At 53.8% G+C, this 20,819-nt stretch overlaps 1 protein-coding gene across 2 annotated transcripts; it reads right to left on the bottom strand.

Annotated features, from left to right (window-relative positions):
* Positions 1 to 310: 310 nt before the first annotated feature.
* TFCP2 (transcription factor CP2) lies at positions 311 to 19,982 on the bottom strand. Of its 2 annotated transcripts, none has more exons than XM_030037059.2 (15): positions 19,491 to 19,982; positions 12,798 to 12,949; positions 12,085 to 12,161; positions 11,544 to 11,649; positions 11,219 to 11,325; positions 10,402 to 10,554; positions 7,876 to 7,986; positions 7,016 to 7,104; positions 6,425 to 6,503; positions 5,848 to 5,941; positions 5,121 to 5,211; positions 4,036 to 4,142; positions 2,587 to 2,729; positions 1,857 to 1,908; positions 311 to 1,725 (listed from the first exon to the last, which is right to left on the bottom strand). In XM_030037059.2, exons 1-15 carry the CDS (start codon positions 19,610 to 19,612, stop codon positions 1,688 to 1,690), a joined length of 1,521 nt encoding a protein of 506 aa, XP_029892919.1. In that variant the 5' UTR covers positions 19,613 to 19,982; the 3' UTR covers positions 311 to 1,687. The 2 variants fall into 2 exon arrangements, with proteins under 2 accessions (XP_029892919.1, XP_029892920.1); XM_030037060.2 differs by having other exon boundaries at positions 6,455 to 6,503.
* Positions 19,983 to 20,819: the final 837 nt, after the last annotated feature.

Genomic DNA, 20,819 nt, shown 5'->3' with positions numbered 1-20,819 from the left:
AACCCCAACATTACCCAGCTCTGGAAGCACCTGGGAGGCGATTTTGGGGGTGAGGGGGAGCCACCGCAGTCCTGAACAACAGTTTCGGGGAGCTGCTGACCTATGTCCGGCCCCCGGTGCCAGAGTGAGGGCGCACCAAGGAGCGTCACGCACGACGGAGAAGGGAGACGGGGACGCTAATGGTGCCCTTTGCACCAGGACGGAGTCACAAGCAGCAGCTGCGGGAGCTCGGCCAGTGCAAGCAAAGGATGGAAAAGGACCGAACCAGCTCTAATTTTCATCTCCAAGAAGACGACAGCTGGCCAAGGAAGATGGGAACAGAATCTTTTATGGCTTACAAACACAGAAGAGCAGCCGGTATTTTAGCAGCAGGGACGCGACCGTCGCGATTGTTGCATCCACCAGTGCCTTCACTCGCGGGCCCTTCTCGGCCTGAGCACAGACCCACCGCACCTGCCTTGAGCTGGATCTCATTGCAGCCTTATTTAAAAATAAGAGGCCTGCTTTACATTCTAATTTTTCCCCCCATTTTTTGGCTCAAAACCTCCTCAGGTAGTGCCGATGGTTCCAGGCAGGCATCACCCCTGGCATCTTGGTCTCTACTGGGGGATCTTATGGACGGGGAATAGGATCCATCACCTGCACGGCAGGGCAGATCCTTCACCCCAGAGACTTCACTGCTGTCCTGGAAACCTGCATGGAGGCACTTTTGTCACCATCGAGTCCAACGGCTTTCAATAACCCTTTGAACTTGCTGTCTGCTGCCTCCTTAGCACACGCAGGGCTACACCAACGCTGGGGCAGCTACGGAGGCTGGGCAGAGGGATGCAGGGGGCAGAAAACGAGGCAGCAGGTAGACATCACTCAAAATTTTCAGTAGAGATAGCCAAGTCTTTTTTTTTTCTCCCTAAAACATGCAGAAAAGAATCCCATAGACCAAGCTAGTTAGCTATTTCTTTATCCAACTCGGCTTCACTCCACGTTTTGCTCCAGCTTTATACAACTAGATGTGTATATAAAGTTCCTGACGACCCTACACTCGCAAGGGAAGAAGGATGGCACCACAACCACACCCGCACACACACGCCAACACCATTTTCGGGGTGGGTGGAGAGGAGAAAAACAAAGTCACCACCTTTGTCTAACAGATGCATTGTAATATTAAATGAAAGCTTAACAAAATCTTTTAAGAAAATCCCTCCCAGCCCTAGCCTACCACTCCATCAGCACAGTACATAGCGTATTTGAGACCTGCTCAGCTCAGCACGTGCCCGAGGGCCAGTTGGCTTTGTTGGGCCAGTTTAATTCATGCTCTCTTGCCAGCCTGCGAGCGTCACAGGAGCTGATGCCTCTCAGAAAAGCAGAGCACGCCTGCCATAGAAAAAGGCCTCGCACAGGTTTTAGGTCCCAATGGCAAATTTTTACCAAGAGCTACATGAGAGTGCGACCTGGTAACTTCAAGCCTCAGAGCTCCAGCAATTAAGCAGCACGTTACCATCAATGGCCGTTTAGGTGCCGTCAGAGCAAGGAGGTCCCCTGCAAGAAAGACAGCCGAGTAACCAACAGCTCAGGGGCTTTCCAGAGGGTGCCCAGGAGTTTCCAGATCTCTGCTCGTGTCCTTGTGCTGGAAGTGAAGGGTCTTCATGCGCAACGAAAGGATCGCAGGTGCTCCTCATCCCGTCCCCTCCTATTTTAAGATGATGTGGTAGCTATCATTGGTTTCAGCTGCAAAAGAAGCAAAGGTCATGAGCCACTCGCAACAGCAAAGGAATCTGCTGGGTTGAGTGGATCTGACACAAGAGCTCCCCAAGAAGTATGGAAGGGAAATACAAGACGGAGCCCAGGCATTTACGCACCTTTCATGGTGTCCAGAACGAAACAGGATTCGTCTTGGAAGTTCTGTATCATCTGAAAGAAGCCATGAAAGCCATCTTAGTCTGAGGCTGTACTTAAACACAGCAGAAGCGCTTCACAGCCCTCAGTGAAGGCTTTGTGTTCTGCCAGTCAGCGACGGGCATAGATTTAGAGTACCGAAAGGGCTAGAAGCTGCTCAGGCAGGAGCTTAGTGCTCTGGGAGGTAGGAAAGGCACCAGCCATAAATATTTATTCCTTCCTCCAGCTCTCCAGAACTGAAGGTCCAAACCAGCGAGTCGAGAGAGGAAACCATTGGATTCTGGGATGCAGGTCTGAAAGCAAAGTCCTCCTCACAGCAATTCCCCTCCCTGCTTTCATAGCAACACTAGAAGAAACCCAAGCATGAAGGAGGGCACGCACACAGCCCGGACTCGCTCAGGGAGAGCTGTTCACGCCTGATAAACCTCACAGGTTTAAGTGAGGTGCCCCCGGCAGCAGAGCAGCATCCCTATGTGCCAACATCCTTGGCTCTACAGGCTTCAACAATTAACTCTGACCCTTCGGAAACCGGAGGTGACCGAGCATGGCCCTTCCTGAAGACCTGCCCGGGGGACCCGTTCCCCTGGGTGCTGCGCAACCTCCACAGCGGAGCTCAGAGCACAATCAGACACAAACCAGCTGAAGCAACCCGGCGCAAGAGGTCGAAAATAAGGAGCACCCAGAGGTTGTTACCTCGTCACTGATCAGCACGTGTATCCCCGTCGGACCTTGCTTGTAAATCTGGCTGATCTGTTGGGAAGAGATGCTGAAGAGCTGGGCCAGCTTTTCCGTCAGTTCCACCGCCGTCAGTTCCTCCAGATAAATAGCGTGGTACACTGCGAGGAGAAGAACTATTATAGCTAGACGCCAAGTGCAGTGTCGGTATCTACACCGTGGATGCAGAGACGCTTCAGCTAGTGCCACGCATGCTAGCCCAGGGAGCGGATGCTTAGAGGAGCATCACAAACAGGCTGCTCTCTACCCAGGAACATCACAGCCCCGTTGGGACGGGACTGTGCACAGCCCATCTATCGAGTGTTGCTTTTCAGCAGGTTGAACACCCGCTCTGCTGTGCCCGACTCATGCAGCTATCATCTTTCCAAGCCCAAGCTGCTAAATCTACATGCAACTGCAGCATGCCTCTGGTGTCTGCTCTTGCTACACGGCTGCAGCATGCCCTGACCTATACAAGCATCAGCTCCACAGTAACTTGGCTGTCGTCAATGTCCTGCAATGCTTCTGTATTTCTGCAGTCCTTGCCCCAAAAAGCTTCTATTTTGACTAGCATCGGCTGAGCAGCGTTTTGTACCAATCCTGGCCATTTTCAATCCCAGCAGGGTGGAAACGCTGCCCTCGTGCCTCCCCAGAGCCCCCTGTTCCCCCACTCCCGCAAGGTAGGTCCTGGGGGGAAGTGAGAGGATCCGAATTGGAGCAGGGCAAGAAAAGGACGAGCTGTTTGTTTTTGCACTTCCCGCTCCAATCACAGAGGTGGATAAACCAGCGCCTGGCTGCTCCACAAATGTAGGTCAGTCATTGTTGTCTGGGCAATGCTGGATTCTCGCAGGAGCTATCATTTGTCGGCTCAGAGCAGGCAACATGCCGACAGTCAGATTCTGCAGCTGCCCATTTGGTGGGCAAGGAGAAAAATCAGCTGGTAGGACCAGGGCAAGTAAAAAGGGTTCGCTGCGATCTTCCGGCACCTTTACCAAAGGGGAGCATGTACAACCCCTTGGTTTGTGTACACAGCTTGCATTCGGTTGCAGGTGAGCTCACACGTGAGCTCGCTGCCTCCTCACAGTGAGGAGATGAGGACGACAGCAGCCAACACGAGGCATAGCAGCTGAAAACAAAAGCCACAGACCCTCTTTGAGCTGCTGTGCAGGCTCGGTGGGCTCTGGTAACACAAGTAGCCCTGGCTGCAAGAGAGGCCTTTCGCCAGCCCAAAACCCACCAGGCAGTGGTGTAGGGATGAGGGGATTGGAGGCAACTGGTGCGAAGCGCCCATGGGCAGCAGTGGCGGGGCTGGAAACAGCCTCCCACCACATTTCTGTTTGCTGAACCCCCTGGCTGTTCTTTTCCCCCTCGCCCTGTCAGCACCAACCCCAAGCCCACGCGACCCCAGCCAGGCTTCGAAACCCTTACCAAAAAAAGTACTGGTTACTGTGTCCCCGTCCTCGTGTTTCTGCTGGAGGTCCCTCAGCTGCTGGGACTCCTGACACACATAGATGGTCAGTCTGGGCCGCACCATCCTATGGACAGAGCAGTGAGTGAACGCCATCGTATTTACCCAAGGACACCTCTAGATCCCGACACTTTGCCAGCGCTCTTCCCTCCCCAGTATCCTCAATGAAAAGAGATCGACAAACTCATCTTGAAGCAAAACCGTCGTGGTAATCCCCACCTTGCTGATGCAGTAAAGGTTTTTGCGAGAAGGGGACAAAGTCGGCACGGGGACATGGTGCCAGCTGGCTACCGAGCAGCTAACTCGGACGGTCCATTCCTGAGGACAGAGCGGCCGTGGTTCAGACCGAGCTCTGCTGGCAACATGCACGCTCCTTCTCGTTCAGAGTCTCATTTTGCAGTGCAAAAGCCGGCATCGTCTCCTGTCCTTCATGCCTTTCTCCCCCAGCACAGTGCGACCACGTTTCCCCGCTATCTCCTGAGCCATCGGAGGCAGTACATTAACCTCCTGGAATGCTTCCCACCCGTGTAGCTCTTGCTGCCTCATATCGGAGAGCCATGCCAATCCCTCCCCAGACCTTCCCTCCAGAATACAGCCCACCCTGTGCGTCTCTGCCCGGCTGCAGCGGCGCCTTCTGAAATGCTCCAGCTCAGATAGGAGGTCAGAGTTAAACATGAGTCCCTGCTTCTTCAGGGAAAGGTGCAAAGGAATATTCCCTTTCCGGGAAGGTAATTCCACTTAGAGGCAGTTCAGAGGATGGAGGACACAAGTACTGTATCGGCAGGACTTTCTTTCTGGCTTGTGGCTGGATTCTCTGACACTCAAACAGTAAGATAATTTCTAACACTTCCCTCCCACATGGATTTTCTTCCCCAAATTGTCTCTGGAGTGGTTACCCTGCTGGCTAAGTTATCAAATTTGACTGAATGAGGTTCAGGAAGGTTAATGAAACTCTGTTCTCTCTAACAGCAAGAGCCAAGCAAACAGGCTAAAACAAATACAATTTACCTACCATCCACAATCAGCTTTTAAGCAAACAACATACCGTCCTTTTAATGCGTTGAAGAGCCTGATGCCGTCTGCAGGGCCGCAGATCTGGATAACGTCTTCTCTGGTCAGCTTCAGTAAGTCTGCACCTACAGTTTTAAAAATCAAAAGGAGAGAAAGTCACACAATTCAGCCCAAAGTGTCTGGGATGGAGGGGCTCTGGGCACCACAGCTGTGCCAGTTCCCCCTCCTCCTGCCCACAGAGCTCACCCCATTCCCAAATTGCTTCTGCCTTCTGCTAACAATCTCCCCCTGCTTCCCCCAGAAGGATGCTTGCAAGATTTTTTTTCCAGACTGGTTCTGCAAGAGCGTGTTTCGGTACAACCCTGTGTCCCGTATTATCATTTACAGCTGGCTATCTAGCACCTCGGTGACCCTGGATAACAGAGGCCGTATCACCAGGGAAGGAGAGGAAAAGAAATGTGAAGCATTTCTTCACATACAGTGCTTTCCCCCAGATCAGCATTTCTCAGCTTGTTGTAAGATCAGAGGGTGCTGCAAGCTCTTGGAAGAGAAACCACCCCAGTCCCCACTATTTTGCCAGCTGAGAGCGAGGTGAGAAATGAAGAACACAGCTTTCAGGGAGCCACATTTTATTGTGTTACAAAAATTTAAAAAAACATTTATATTTGCAATGGTAACATGAAGATAGCCTCAGGAGCAAGAGGAGGCAGAGCGACTTGGCACAGAGAAGGGGCAGACACGGAGGGAATGTCGTAACCTACCTGAGAAGTTTCTGAAAAGCCGAGAAAAAGTGGAGAAGCGGTTTCGGTGCAGCCACTGCTGGGCCTCCTGGGGCGTGCTGGTGGGCAAGAGGTTCTGCAATGTAGGAAAAGAAGGGTCACAGCCTCAGAGGTGACGTGGAAGCATTTCCACTGAGGAACGAGCACAGATCAGCTCAGCCAGTGTTTATAATCACAGTCTTAAATCGAGACCCTAGTGAGCCAGGCTCACAGCACACGCACAATACAGGCTGCAGCCTGGACAGGTTTTGATTTAAAAGGCTTCAGAGGGACAAAGAAAGAGGAAGGAAGCAAAGGCGAAAGCACAGTGAAGATCAAGGCAATAAGTAAAGGTCACAGCGAGCTACAAAAAGCTTGCTCCTTGCTCACAACTCCGCATGGCTGTACTGGACATTTTTCACCCTGTCACCTCTTTTTCCAGCTAGGAGTCAAAAAGAAGTTATAATTCCCCAAAGATGTTAAACTAGAGCAGTCTCTTCCCCAGCAAACTACAGCCACCCACAAACCCACCCCCGCTCCATCCCCAAATCCCATTTTCTGACCTGTGCACCATCCTTACCACAAGCATAAGCTCTGAGGTGTGACTTACATCTGCGATCGGAGGGGGTGGCTCGGGCTGATGGTTTGGAGAGCCATTGCTAGGTTGGGGAAGAGAGCCAGACAGAGCAGAACACAAGGTTAGCGCCGCTCTTCCCCTTCCGGCACAGGATCCCGGCAGGCAGCAACCACCACCCTCCAAGTCCCATAACCAAGACCACCAAAACACAGGGACAGACAGCTACGTGGCTGCGGCAACACCATCATTGTTGCAGTGCAATACTTCGCAAGAACGAACGGCTTATGCTGGAGTATTAACGCGATGGGGAAAGGCAGAGAGAAGCAGGCTGGAAGCTGAACTGCTGCTCAAATGCATGCAGGCTTCTCATGCAAGAGCTGAGCTTTGCTGCAGCCAAGAGAGGTAACAGCGCTCAGCTTCAAGGGCTTTAATTTGATTTTCCCCCACTGACATAGCCTCTTCAGCCGCTTCCACCCCCCTGTACACCTTGGAATCAGGCCCTTCCTTTCGCTAACGGTCACTGCCAGCTCAGACACATCAATCTCTCGTGCAAGGCAGAAATCGATAGCCAGCTAGCCTCTGCTCCGGACTTACCCTTCGCCAATGGAAAAACTGCTGTGGGAACTGTTGAAGCCAGGGGACGGCGCATTATTGACGTACGTTATCTCTGGCCAGGGAGAACACTAGAAAGGAAAAGCCAGAAGAGTCACAGGATTGCTTTGAACAATCACGCACATCTGCTCTGGTCAGCACAGGTTAACAGCTATTTGCTGACTGACAACCGACTATGAAACAGAATTAAAGAATAAAGTAGGGGATTAAAAGAAGCCATGCCAATTCACTGCAGATGGTCACAAAGCTCAGATTTAGTGATTCTTAATCTCAAAAGGCCAAAAGTCACAAAATTCAAACGCAGTGAGATGTGGGATCTAAACCATCGCTCTGGCACTCGGCTGACACACATGGCGCCCGCTGGCCTGGGCACCTCTGTGCAGCAGATCGAGCCTGGATCGGGCACTGACAAGCATCCCCAAATTTAGCCAGGGTAGGACGAGGGCTCCCTCCCCAGGGCTGTTCAGCACCGACCCCTCAGACGATCACATTTTAATACATTGACACTGTCCACTAGCACAGGGAGGAAACAACGGGGTTTTCTGCCAGCTCACAGCCTCGGTGGCCAGTTGCCACACAGGCAAAATGAAGCTTGCAGGGAGAAGTAAAATCTTTTATTAAATGATCTATTACAGTGGGGAAAAAAACATCACGTTTCCATGCACAAGAGACCTTTTTCAGGTCTAGTAAGCAACACGTCCTCTGCCTACAAAATTTATCTTGCTTTTGTCTTGCAGCTATTAACAACTTGGCCAAACATTTCGCAGCAGAACAGCCAGTTACTTGCCACCTGCGAGCAAGGCAAGCCAGGTTTTGTTAAAACAATGATGCCAGCACCCCACCTCTGTGAGTATTGTAGTTTCGTAGGAAGGCTGGTATTTCTCTTTCTCATGAGGCGTTCGCTTCTCCATCTTTTCCCTGTCCGTCTTCTGCTTCCGATCAGCTCCTTTGGGCTGGAAAGGAGACACTCCTGTTAGATCAGCAGCATGGAAGGGTGGCAGCAGCTGGCTGGATAGATGTGCAAGAAATGCAAGAACCAGAAAAGGCAACTCGTCCTTCTACTCACCCACTTGTTGCCTTACAGAGGGAAAAGGAAGGGGGCTCGGACCATCTGCCCAGAGAATTAACTATGGCGACAGCATCAATTCTGTAACTACCCCAATATCCTGATCTATCCACACCCCCAAAATGGGGCCCAGAACATCTGAACAAGGAGGTGAAACATTTTTCAGAAGACACTTCTCCTGACAGCATACATTGGCTCTAAGGGGACAAAGGCCAGCTACTGGTATCACATCTGAGCTGTGTCTTCTGCACCTTCATCAACCACTTGGAGAGGTGGCATTTCAGTGGCACAAACTGCACCAGAACACGAGAGCTCAATTATGTCCTTGCCTTTGCCACAACCTCGAAAAAACCATGCACTTTCTTATATGCAAGATTAAGACGATTTTACTCGCTGCCTTTATCAAATGCTCAAAGCCCTAAGGAAAGCAGCAAGTCAGAGCGCGCCATTATAACCACCAAAGCTATCCTGGTGCTCCCCTCGGCAGAACCCTAAAGAAATTCCCTTAAAACTTGGCCGTGCACGGTCTCTGCCTGCACTCGCAAGTGGAAGGAATTTGGCCTTGGTGGACCAACACAGCTGCCTGCCAACGTGCGGACACCTCCCGAGTGGATGAACGCATCCACGGCACCGGCGGGGAAGCTTTAGGACTGCAACACAGCCATGTACCACAGCCCTCCCGCTCCCCCAAGCTCCAAATCTCTTTTCCTCTGGACAGCAAAGCTGAGACCTGAACAAGCTACCACCACGCTCCGAGCTGGGCGAGGAGGTGCTGCTTAGCTGTGGCTTCATTAGCCAGTTTCTGCCATGAAAATCTAATGGTTGCTCTTATCTTCCCATGGTGAGCACTGCTGCTTCTGGTGGCTAGAAAGGATCTGTGCTCCAGACACCAACGAGCATGGGCCCTCAGCAGCTATTCTGAAAGCACTGAAATGCTCCCAGCTTTGAGGGGCAGAGGGGAGAAAGGAAAGGGCAGGGCAGGAGCCTGAATCATGTTAACCCACAAAGGACACCCTGTGGCAAACAGGACTCAAAGCAGGCACAGGGAAACACACGCACGGTGAGTCTGCTGCTCAAACAGCAGCCCTGACCCCACGAGGGCAGCTGTGTCAGATGAGCAGGAGATAAGGCTGAGACCATCAGAGACCATCCTCTGCAGGGAGACCGTGCCCTGAAGCCACAGCTTCACTGCTTTCGGTTTTCCTAGTTCAAGGTTATCAGAGCCAAAAAAACCCCAAAACAAACCCCATCCCCTGGCACAAAGAGCTGAAGCTCAGTAGAAATGCAGTGCCAGATGCCTCGCAATCTCACTATCCTCCAAGTGTTTGTTTGCAACCAGCCTTATCCCTTAACTCCCAACTCTGCAGCCATCCGCTTAGGCTATTTGCATCGAGATACCAGCCAGAGCTCAAACAAGCCCTAACAAATCACACCCCTGCCTTTGAAATGTTAAAATCCAAATAGGCAAAAGAGAAGAGAGAGAAGGGGCAAGATGCCAAGTCAACAGCAGCAGGGCACGCTGCCCGATATACCACAGCAACTTCACAGCAGAACTGCAAAGCAGCACAGGCGCCCGGCCAGGCGACTGACCCCACTGAGTGCCAAATGCCCCTAAAGGGGGAAGAAGAGAAGAGCCACGAACAAGATTTTGCAGGGTGTTACAGGGAGGACAGCGTAACGGAGGCAACCTCAGCATACTGGAGAGCACGGGCATGGCATGCCCCCCTGCATATTCCCTGCGCAGCCACCCCCGCTGCACGGCACCTGGGCGCTGCTGCATGAACGACCCTTCTCAGCCACCCACGCCATCAGGCTGCTGCAGCTGCCACTGCCAGATCATGGCTTTGGGTTTCTCTGAACTATTTGCAACAGGGACCAGACACCTGCGTTGCCGGAGAGGCCGGATGCAGATGGACCATCAGATGCAGACGGACCATCAGCAACAGGTAATAATAAAGCAAGGAGTTCAGACAGACACCAAAGCTCCTTGGAGGATCTCCGAAGCTGATAAGACTCAAGACTAAACGTGGGAGGTTTCAGACAGAGGCAACACAACCCATGTTCTCCCTCTACATTGTTGTTGGCTTACTGGTTTTGTAGCCTCAACGGCATCTGGACTCGATTGACAGAGAGGAACCAGGGAGAGAGCAGCAACACAAGACCAGAAGGACCGAGAGGCCCTTTTGCAGGCAAGCTCAGCCACTGTCCTGCACTCGTGATGTTCACTGGGGCTGCAGCGTGAATTGGGACTGACTCCCAGTTTGTTTCCTAGCAGGGAAAGGCCACCAACGGGCCGAGGTACCTTGAAGACCTTGATCTGGCAGCTGGCAGAGTGCAGGTGCTCTGTGTACTCTCCATTCTCGTTCTCCTTGAACGTGTCTATCTGGACCCGAAAGGGTACCCCCTTCTCTCCTCCGTGCTTCCGCATGGTGAACTCTGTGCTGATACAGTGAACCTGGGGGAAGGCAAAGCATCCTGCGGTTAGTAATTCTGCCGTGTTTGACTGACCACAAACCTCCCATTCCTCTCGTGGGAGCCAGGACAGTGCTGACGTAAAGGGCAGCCTGCTGAGAAGGGCGAAATACAGAGCTGGGATAGGACCACACCAGGTACCCCCAGCAGTAAGGAGTTAAGGGGATGCCACAGCAGAGGTGGAGCCACATTCTTTCAACAAGTTTTGCAACCTCTTAATGTTACAGGCAAGCCCCGGATCAGCAGGGCAGAGAGTTCCCAGCCTCCACACGCTGCAGCCTGTTATTCTAGGCGGGAGGGCCAGACTTCCAAGAGGTATTTTAGGCAGCTGGTGAGATGTGCAAAAACATCTAAGCAAGATGGAGACCCAAATCATGAAACCAGAGGGACCTAAACCACCACAAACGTATAAAAACTTATTGGTGGTCAGCTGTGCCTGTCCCTTGCTAGGGCATGAACCGCTGTTCTCTTGCATCACTTGAGGCTGGAGGTAGGGTGTATTTTAGTTGACATCCTTCTACCACTGCAGCATCTGGCTGCTATTTTACTACTCTGAGTTAAAAAGCAGCACCATCTTCCCCCTTGGAAAACTTATTTTTTTTTCCCCTAGACCCCCACAACAGGAGTTTCCCCACTTCTCCTCTTACCTGGATAAACACAGAAGTCCTCTTTGAAGGATCCCATAGAAACTCCACTGTGTTGAGCTGGGTTGGGTTTGCTCTAGGGTCAATGATGCCCACAGACATTGGGATATCTGTAGGGGCAGAGATGGAGAACAAGCTGCCATTTGTAGTAGGAGAAGAAGGAAGAGATTCACAGGGAACATATAGAAGAACCAACCAAGTCTCTCAAAGTGCAGAATCGTGACAGCACTTTGTCCCTTAAAGTCAAGGGACCGGGAGCCTGGCTGGGGGCACTTCAGGCACCCACATCTCCTCCAGCACCAGCCAAAGTGCTGCCATGGGAACTCACCTATGTCCAGTATCCTGTCCCCAGGCCTGTTCCACCGCCAGCCCTCCAGCTGCTGATGCTCCGTGTACTGCAGCCGCCGGTCATGAAACACCACCCGGAAAATGCTCTAGAGGGGAGAAACAGTCAGTGCCTGGAGCTGCCCCAGGAAACCTGGCAGTCTTCAAGCTGCAAGGCATTTCCCAGTCACAGAGGGGCCTGAAGGCTTCATGGAGAAGCCAAAGCAATAAAAGAAAGCCCAGACGGACCCTTAGGACAGAAGCATGAAGGCTGCAGCTTATCCTTCCTGAACACTAAGCCATTAGCAATCGCCTCTTGGCTTGACCCCTGGCCCCATGAGACTGGCTGGATACCACCAGCCAGGCTGGTCTCAACAAGGTGGGAGAAGGGGAAAGGGAAAATAAACCCCCAATCAAGCCAGATCTATCCCACACACTCTGTCATGGAGTCTCCTGCAGTACAAGACCTCGCTCGCTGCTACCTACGGCTCCCTGCAGCAGGGGATGGCCCCAGCTGGACACGAGTACCTGTGCTCTCTGCTTACCTTTACCAGTTTCCCATTTATCTCCGGCAGCTCCCCAATCTTTCTGTTGTCCAGCATCCGGATTTCATAGGACTGCCCTGAGGGAAAGAAGACAAGGGCACCTGGCAGTTAGTTGGGGATGGACCTTCGCTGCTGCCCTTCCTCTGGCATTTTGACATGTTTTTCTGCCACACTAGCCATGCTACTTGATCTTCTTGCCATGTTTTAGTGAGGGGGTCATACAAACATGAGCCATTAGAGCCACAGCTGTAACACCCCTCTCCAGGAAGAGATAATCCTCCCCCTTCCTGCAGCAGTACTTTCCAGGAATTACCCTTATTAACCCAAGACCAAGAACAGGGATGAAATTGATTACACAAGCTTCATCTGGCTTTGGTTGCCAACCCTGATCTTCCAGTTCTACTTGAAAGCAGCGGGTACAGCTTGAACTTGTAAAACACACCCACTGCAGAGCACCCCAGCACGGATACACCAGTTAACCACCTTACATCGCACAGATCTGCATTAGGTTAAATCCTAGAGGCGATTCACCGCCATAAGCAGAGGGCAGGCAGCAAGGCAAAGGAGGTAGCACTTCCAAACAGGAGCAATCTGGAGTTTACTATTGAGGTGCTTTCCATTCCCAAGGGGAAATTTCCAAAGGCAGAATTTAATTTTTTAGGGTGTTTACACGAGGCACAGACAGCCTGCAGAGGGCATAGGGCTTGTCTCACCTTGGTTGAGATAGGTGAGTGTTTCATCGTGGAGCTTGACAGCGGGGGAAGTGGCAGCACACAGCACGTACTGGAAAGGCAGAATTTTGTTCTCGTTTTCAGGAGGCAAACTTGATTCTTCCTGCTTGAAGATGGGCAGGGCAAGGACGTCGCTGCAAAGAGATTTGTCAGACAGATTCATTTCAGTTCTGGCTACACAGAGATGATGCATTTGGTATTTAGTTCCTCCTCCTAAGAAGAGCTTTGAGCTTTTTTTAGTTAAAAAAAAAAAAAACACGTACCCTGACATCTCTCTGCAAAACTGCTAAGGACCATTAAAGCAGACTGAGTAGTCTGAGAAAAGGACCTGACACCTGCTTCTGCTAAAGCTTTTTTCAAGTTAGCCTCCCTATCCACCCAAAACACACACATTTCTTGCTTCAAAGCTAAGAGACAACAGAGTTTGTATTTCAGACTGAAGCCCAGCTCCTCTGGCAATGCGACTCCTGCGCCACTTGTGCATCAGTGCAGAGCTGCTGCAAAGACAGACGCATGCAGCATGACATCCGTGTCGCACCGATAAACGCCTGTCCTCTTCCTTGTGGTACCAGCCTGCTCACCTCCACCAACAAGCCAGCCCCTAACCCTTTCCCCCCTGCTCCAAGCAGAGAGGCCAGGAGCTCGTTTACCCTCCAGGAGAGGCTTGGCAGGAATTTGAAGTCTTGCTCAGGTCAAGGTCACCAATATTTTCGCCATCACCTCCTCTGCACTTATAAAAGCCTCCCACTGCCCCAGCAAACAGGGGAGTCAGTCAAAGCAGAGGCAGAGACCTCAGGGCACATCAGATGGGGGAGCGCATGGTCAGAGCACCGAACCCTTCCTCCCTCCCTCCCTCCCGCAGCTGTAACCGGCTGCATGATGCACACAAGCATCTCAGTAGAGCAAATCCTGCAGGCTCTGACATGGAAAGAGCCCTTCCAGCATGAAGGCAGCAAGAGGTAGACCCTCGGCTTTCCCCAAACTCATTGACAAGCTCCCAGACCCAAGAGTCCTTTGTGCTGGGCACCACACAACCAGCCAGCCCTGACCCAAACCAGGAGCTTGGGATGCCCACAGAGGTCAGAAGATGCTCCATGTCACCTGCGGCACAGCCCACACCATGGGTCCCCACGCCACGGGACGTGGGAGAAACCAGAGCCAGGTTTCTGAGACAACTGCAGGCACCTCTTTTATACCTTACAGGTCTGCTTCTTGCCGCAAGTCGCCACGACTCCTGCCCAGCCTACATTTAACGACAGGAGGAACTGCCCTGGGGAGCCATCGGGATGGCTTCATCACAAACCATTAACCTGCAACGGCCCAAGCACCTTCCTGGCTATCAGGTTATACCAGATGAGTTATATGGGAGCTCCCCGCCGTGCCACAGAGCAGCACAGAACCGCTCCAGCTGGCATGAGCTTGGGCTCATCATCCTCTGGATGCTGTCCCGCCACTCTAGATGCTGGCTGGGAAAAGCAAGGGTGTTCGAGCCCCATGCTACCAACTTTTCCCAGGAGAAGGATGTCTCCAGGTCTTTGTGATTATGCAAAAAGCTCGCTGTCTCCACTCCCCTGTGATCACCAACACTTTTCCATACTCAAAAGGCCATGTGGCAACAAGAACTTGCTGAATAATGTTAATTTAAAAAATCATTAGCGATACCCCATAGCCTATGGACATGTATTTAATAGAAATTGTTTGAGAAGCTGACTCTCAGCAGTTGTTTTGAACCATAACAATGGCCAAGAGTCATTACTGCGTAGTGCATAAACCAGAACATCCTCCCACCCATCCACTCAAGCAGAGCCCGGAGCAAAAGCGGAGGCCGGGCAAACACGCTTGAGCACGGATGCGACTGCAGAGCTGTGGATCAGCTGCTGGGGCCACCCAGCACCATTCCACCAGCCCCAGGTGAAACGTGGCATGAGGACAGAGCTATTTGGGTCCCTTCGAAGGGCAGTAGTGAAGCACTAAGCCCTGGTGAAGTGTCAGGTCGCCTGCCCCTCCTGTTACAGGCTTTGGCTCATGGGAGTGTAAAGAAGAAGGAGTTAAATCGGCTTTTTTTTTTTTTTTTTAGTTGAACATTAAAAACCTTTCCCAAGGAAAAACTGGACTTATCTGGCCAAATACCAGCTCCCACCCTAACAGGGCTTTAACCCTTTGGTCTCAAGAGACTAAATATCAGCCCTTCCTCCAATACTGTGCGAGTAACACCTATCACTGCTGCCCAAAGCCAAGCAGGAGAGCCCCTCCCCGCCCAGATCCCAACTTATTAGACATTACACAGAGCTGCGTGGATGCCCTGGTCTCGGCATCAAGGCACGTGTACACAATTAGGCAAATTACACAACCCGGAGAACGAACTTCCCTGCAGCTCCATCTCATTAGCAGAGGAACGGCATTTCCTCCTGCAGAAGGATTTCTCGCCCGAGCAGGCTGCCGAGGCAGGATGAAGCACAGATGTTACTGATCCCTGTAAGAAGGTGCGAGGACAGGGAAGACCAGCACTAACCTGCTGCGCCCAGACAGATGAGAAAATTAATTTAAAGGCTACGCCCTGCACAAATTCTCCCGGCAGCCAGAGGAACACAGGATGCACTTCTCCTACACCCACAAGCGCTCATTTTCCTTGTAGGCTTTGACATGGCAATGATTCAATCCCAATTCTGCAGCCTCGGGAGACCCCAGTTTTTTGCTCTTTCTTTTGCTTTGTCTCACGCAAAAGCAGTCTGGGTGAGAAAGACGCAAAGCTCGACTGTGACTCTCCTGCATGGAGAGCCAGCACATTGCCGTCATCCCAGCTTTCACTCGCTTTTCCCGTGCACGTGGAGCTCTCGTGCGATGCTGCATCCACATTCTGCAGCACAGCGGTCTGCTCTACTATCACAAGCTGCTTTTCAGGATTCCAGAAGCTCCACACGGCCACTAACACCGCTCGGACACCTGCCAAGAGGAATGGCAGAGCCATCCCTGCAAAACCTCCCCACATCCAGCCTCTAGATTTGTGTTCACTAAGACCCCACATAACCACGACCTGAAACCCACATTTTATTGCAAGCTGCAGAAGGGGCAAAAAACTTCAGGTAGTCGCATCCCTGTATTTCTGGAACAAGAGTCCAACCCAATTAATTAGGAATAATCATCAAGCAAACAATGGTTTGCTTTTGCAAGCAGCTATTGGGGAAGCAGGGCTAACTTTCGGTGCAACTCTGCACGCACGGACAGGTTGGCAGAGCATCACCGTGACACCCCTGCCTGCAGAGAGCGATCCTTTGCCATTGCGATGACCTCAGGTTTTGCTAAGAGCCCCTCGGCTGGGACCTCCAGTCATTCAGACGCCGTTGCGTGTCTGTGCTATAGGACCCAGGTAATAGGGTCAGCTTTACGCACTGCAGGGCACAACAGAAAATTAAATATTTATAGAAACAATATGGTTATAAAACAGCAAGGGAAAGCTCAGCAGCTCCTGGGCCTGGCATCTTCACAGCATCTCCAGGGGAAGGACAACCTCAGCCACCTGCAAATGGTAGCAGAATGCCGTGGTCACAGCCACAACCTGCAAGGCGATTTACGGCGGCACAGAAAGCGCTTTGTTATTTGCCTCCTGCAACTCTCCCACCCTGCCATTGCCCACCAAGTTCAAAAGCAGTCATTTTGTGGGTTGTTGGGGGAAAGCCAGGAAGCTGTGAGTCCTTCAGGTACCAACGTCTCAGGAGCAGCCCCCTGCAACATCCCCGCAATGCCCACCATGGCCGAACCGAGCAACCATCAGTGGATTTTTCTGTAGACAAACCCACGCACAGTCCTGCCTGCTCCATGGGCACCTGGAGAAGTTCCTGCAACTCCTGGGGACAGGCCTGCCTTTGAAAAAAACATTATTTCACCATGCAATTTAACATGCTTTTGGGGAAAGACACTTCACTTAAGGCCTCTGCTTCAGGGGTGGGAGAGAATCTCCTGGAAAAAAGGGAAAAAAATAATTACAGAAAAACTCTGCGGATGGAAGTATTCAGGCAACACCCTATTATTACCTCCAAAGCCACCTCTGCTCTCCTAAAAACCTAATTCCAGGGAACAACAGTAACGCCAAGAATTTAGGTTTGTTGACAAACACAAAGCACAATCCTACTGTGCAACTCAAATGAGAAAAAGCCTGAGCGACAACCCTCATCATCCACCACCACCTACCAGCGCTCGTTCCCAAGGTAGTAACGTGTCTCTTCCATAGGGAGAAGGGATGAAAGCGGAAAACCCCCACGGGGCAAGCACGGAAAAGCCACAAAAACGCTCAAAACCTGAGGTGCCTGTTGAAACCTTTCCCCCTTTCCCACGACACGCAGAGAAAATGTCAGATGTCAGGACAGGAAGGTCGGCGCGCTCACCTACGGGGGCACACGCTCTATTTACAGGCAGCGTAGGTCAAGAAAAGTCTCTGAAAAAGAGAGTCGGGTTTCAGACAGCCAAGCGAGCCCCGCAGAGTGCAGCTCAGCAGCAGGTCGGGCTCAGAGCAGCAGCACAGCCACTGCGCCTCCGACAAGAAGCTCAAAGCCCTTTTGCACTGGTAATACCGGCGTGGAAAAGCTTTGCAGCCAGTTTGGTGCACGGCACAGGGACGTGCAGAGCCGTGGCCTCAGGAAACCTCCGCTCAAACCTCTGGCGCTGAAAACTGCTGCCTAGCTGGGTCAGCCATGGTAGGTAAAGGATGTAAACGCTTCAAAGATTGCAACTGTAGGATTTCCTCGTGCAATTAAAACTTTGATGCACGGCCAATGGGTTTTAGCTCAAAGGACGCAAGTCTACACATTAAGATGCTCCATGACACCTTTGCTCGCCCTCTCTGAGAGGGGAACGTTCGTGCATGGGACCCCTCACCCAAAAGGAAGGGGAAAGGGGAGGAAAAGGAGCTTCAAAGCTTCATTACTCCCCCCCAAAGCAAAGCTGGACCTTCCCTGCTCACGTTGGAAACTCATTCCCTCCCTCCTCATCAAAGGTAACGAAGGAGGAATCCCTCCTCCGAAAAGCTGCTGGTCACAGCCCTCGGTGCTGCTATTGCCAGGAGAGGTGACGGACGCGCTCCCTCTGAGTTCGCACACCCTTGGGACTTTGTTTTTTTCCCCAAGCATTCCAACTAAACAAACTCCAAAGGCTGCAACAGATCCTAATGGCGGTCAGGGATAACTCTGGGAAAGTGCTGGCTCTCCTCGTCCCTGGAAGGAAGGAGAGACAGAGGCTGGATGAGAAGAGCTGCTCTTCCACTTCCCCTGGAAAAAGGCAGTGGGCTGGAAGTTGCTTCCCAGCCTGTTTTACAGTGAGCAATCACCCAATGGGGCATTTTTCATTCTGACTTTTACCATTTCCAATTGCAGCCCCCTCAGAAAGCCCCAGTCTTGCATCAAGGCATCTGCCTGTGGCATCCTCCTCCTGGACAGCTTAACCTCAGTCCCAACCTCCAGACCCTCCTTTGCTGCCCACCTGTGCCCAGCTCCTGCCTCGGGTCTGCGGGGAGTGATCCATCCCATCATCCCTCCTCACTTCCAGCCGAGGGGGATCCCAGGATGAAAACAAGCAGACCAGAAGTCGCATTTGAACTAACAAAGCTCTCGCCCCAAGTTACACCAAGGCAGCTCTCTCACAGATGGCACTGGATCTGCACCGGCCCACAATAGAGTTAATTAATCAAGGATGGTGGTGGGGAAGCATGTGGCCGCTCGCAGACCTACTCGGTAGACCCCGTCCAGTCTGACACCTCATCCACAGACTGCGCTTCCCCGTTATAACTCATGCAGCCAAAACCAAGGCGTTATCTGGTCTCAAATGGCGAGCATGATGCAGCGCTTTGGCTTCACCGCTGCATGGAGGCTCGGCCAAGCAGCTGGATGCCAGAGCTGGGATCAGGAGGGCAGAGCGGCGAAGCAAACTGGGACGCATCTTCAGAGCACGGGCCATGTACTTGTGCAATATGGTTTGAGCATCTGATGCTACAAGGTTCCAACCCCGATCGCTGCACTCAAGCATGGGGTGTTTGACCCCGTGGGGGTCCTGCTACTCCCCTTTGCTCCTGGTTTAGCTCAGAGTCAGGACAGAGCTAGTCTGACCTGAAAAAACCATGCTGGTGTTCCTCTGGGAGGGTAATTAATTAGGGCAAAGTACAGCTCCTGGGGCGATTACCATACGCTGCATAACACCAAAGCAACCGGCCACGAGCTCTTCTAACCAGCAGTGGAGGAGAAGCGTGGGACTAACGCTGGATGATTTAGCTGCAGTTTGAGGACGTCAGGAGGCCAAAGACCAAGAGCGATGCCGGGGCTGCACAACCCCACGCCCTCGAGCGCATCTGCTCTCCAAAACAACTACCCAGCGAGCCCCCAAAGCCCCGAGCGGCCGACCCCCGCAGCCCTGAGCAGCCGACGGGCTCTCTACGACCGTGACTCCATCCCAACTTCAAGCGTCCACCACCACGTCCCAGGGTTGGTGCCGAAGCCGAGCGCCCGGCTCACTCCTGAACCGTCCCCCGGCGTGACGCCGTGGCCGCCGAACGTGCCGGCGAGCAGCTCGGTCCCCCCATCATTAGGAGCATTTTGGGGCTCCTCAGCCCACCCCGAGCCCCCCAGGGCTGCCAGCCCGTCTCCCAGGTGCAGGATGGACCCTTTAAGGTGGCCGGAGCGGCCCACCTACCTCATGCTGTAGGCCCCGGCACCCAACTCCTGGCCGATGCCCGACAGGCTGGCGTCGAAGTCCTGCACCAGCCCGGACTCGATCACCTCGTCCGCCAGCGGCAGCTTCAGAGCCCAGGCCATCCTCACCCACAGGCACGGGGCGCAAGCCCCGGGCGCGGGGGCCGCGTCCCCCGTGGAGGAGGGCAGCGGGGGGGCTCCTCGGCGGGCGCCCCGGTGCGTCGCCCCTCTCAGCGGAGAGGTAAGCTCGCTAACCGAGGGGGGCTCGGCCGCGCTCCCCCCTTCTCCTGGGGGCACCGAGCCCCCCCCCCCCCCCCCCCCCCACCCCTTGGGGGACCCTCTCCTGGGGTGGCTAATTGGGGACCCCCAAGACCCACTGCAAGGGACTCAACCCCAAACTCGCAGCCACCCCCTCAGGCTGCTGCGCCCACCCCCGAACCCTTCAGACCCCCTAAGGCCTACAGACACACCCGCGGGGGTCTCACCCTCCGGGGACCCCCCCAAACCCCTTAGCCCCCGCCCCCTCCAAGGGACTGCACTCCGGGGGACCCCGAGCCGTACTGACCGCCCCCTCCCGAGAGGCTGCACCCCCAGGGAACCCCCCCAAAGCCCTACACTTCCCCCTCAAGGGGCTGCCCCCGCCGTGGGGACCCCCCAGGCCCTACCGACCCCCAAGGGGCCGCCCTGGCCCCAGACCCCCCTCAAAGGCCAAACCCCCTCCAGGGGCTGCCCGCGGCCGCCCCCAGGGCCGCCTTCCCGAGGGGCTACACCCCCCAAACCCAGCTGCAGAGCCCACCCCCCCCACCCAGCCCCGGCCCCCGGCCCGCTCCCGCCCCGCCGAGGGCCCCGGGCCGCGGCCCCCGCAAGATGGAGGCGGCGGAGCCGCGGACCCCCCCCGCCCCCGCCGCCAGCGGGGAGGTGGTCCCGCCCCGCCGCCGCGCCTAGCCAATGAGAGCCGAGCGCCACTAAGTGACGCGCTACGGGCGGTAGCCAATGGAGAGCTTCGGGCCGGACCCGCCGCGTGGGGATTGGCTCGGGGGGCGGGGCGCAGAGGGCGCGGCGTGGGACGCTCGGGTCCGTGCGGCGCCTTCCCGGAGGGTCGCGGGTTCGAGGCCCGGGCCCGGCTCATGCGTGCGCTGAGTTGCGCGGGTCTCAGCCGGCAGCGGGCCGTGGCGGAGTGGGGGGGGGCGGGGGTGTGCTCTTCTCCCCTCCCGGGGAACGATGACGGCCCAGCTCCATCCTCGGAGCAGCTTCCCCAAAAACCCAAGTCCTGGTGGCATGGGGAGCCTCGGCAGGGTACCAAAAGCAGCGCTCCCTCTGCATCCCCCAG

Source organism: Aquila chrysaetos, chromosome 15 (genome assembly GCF_900496995.4).
Source record: "Aquila chrysaetos chrysaetos chromosome 15, bAquChr1.4, whole genome shotgun sequence".
Classification (NCBI taxonomy): domain Eukaryota; kingdom Metazoa; phylum Chordata; class Aves; order Accipitriformes; family Accipitridae; genus Aquila; species Aquila chrysaetos.
Note: the sequence above shows the minus strand (reverse complement) of the source record. Positions and strands in the feature narration are given on the sequence as shown.

What these genes read in the sequence shown, in the direction of transcription:
- TFCP2 (XM_030037059.2), bottom strand. Translation starts at nt 19,612, where the DNA reads ATGGCCTGGGCTCTGAAGCTGCCGCTGGCGGACGAGGTGATCGAGTCC. An exon ending in AAACTACAATACTCACAGAG is followed by an intron (nt 7,105 to 7,875) that starts GTGGGGTGCTGG and finishes TTTCCTTTCTAG; the next exon opens with TGTTCTCCCTGGCCAGAGAT. An exon ending in AGTAACCAGTACTTTTTTTG is followed by an intron (nt 2,730 to 4,035) that starts GTAAGGGTTTCG and finishes TTCTCCTCGCAG; the next exon opens with TGTACCACGCTATTTATCTG.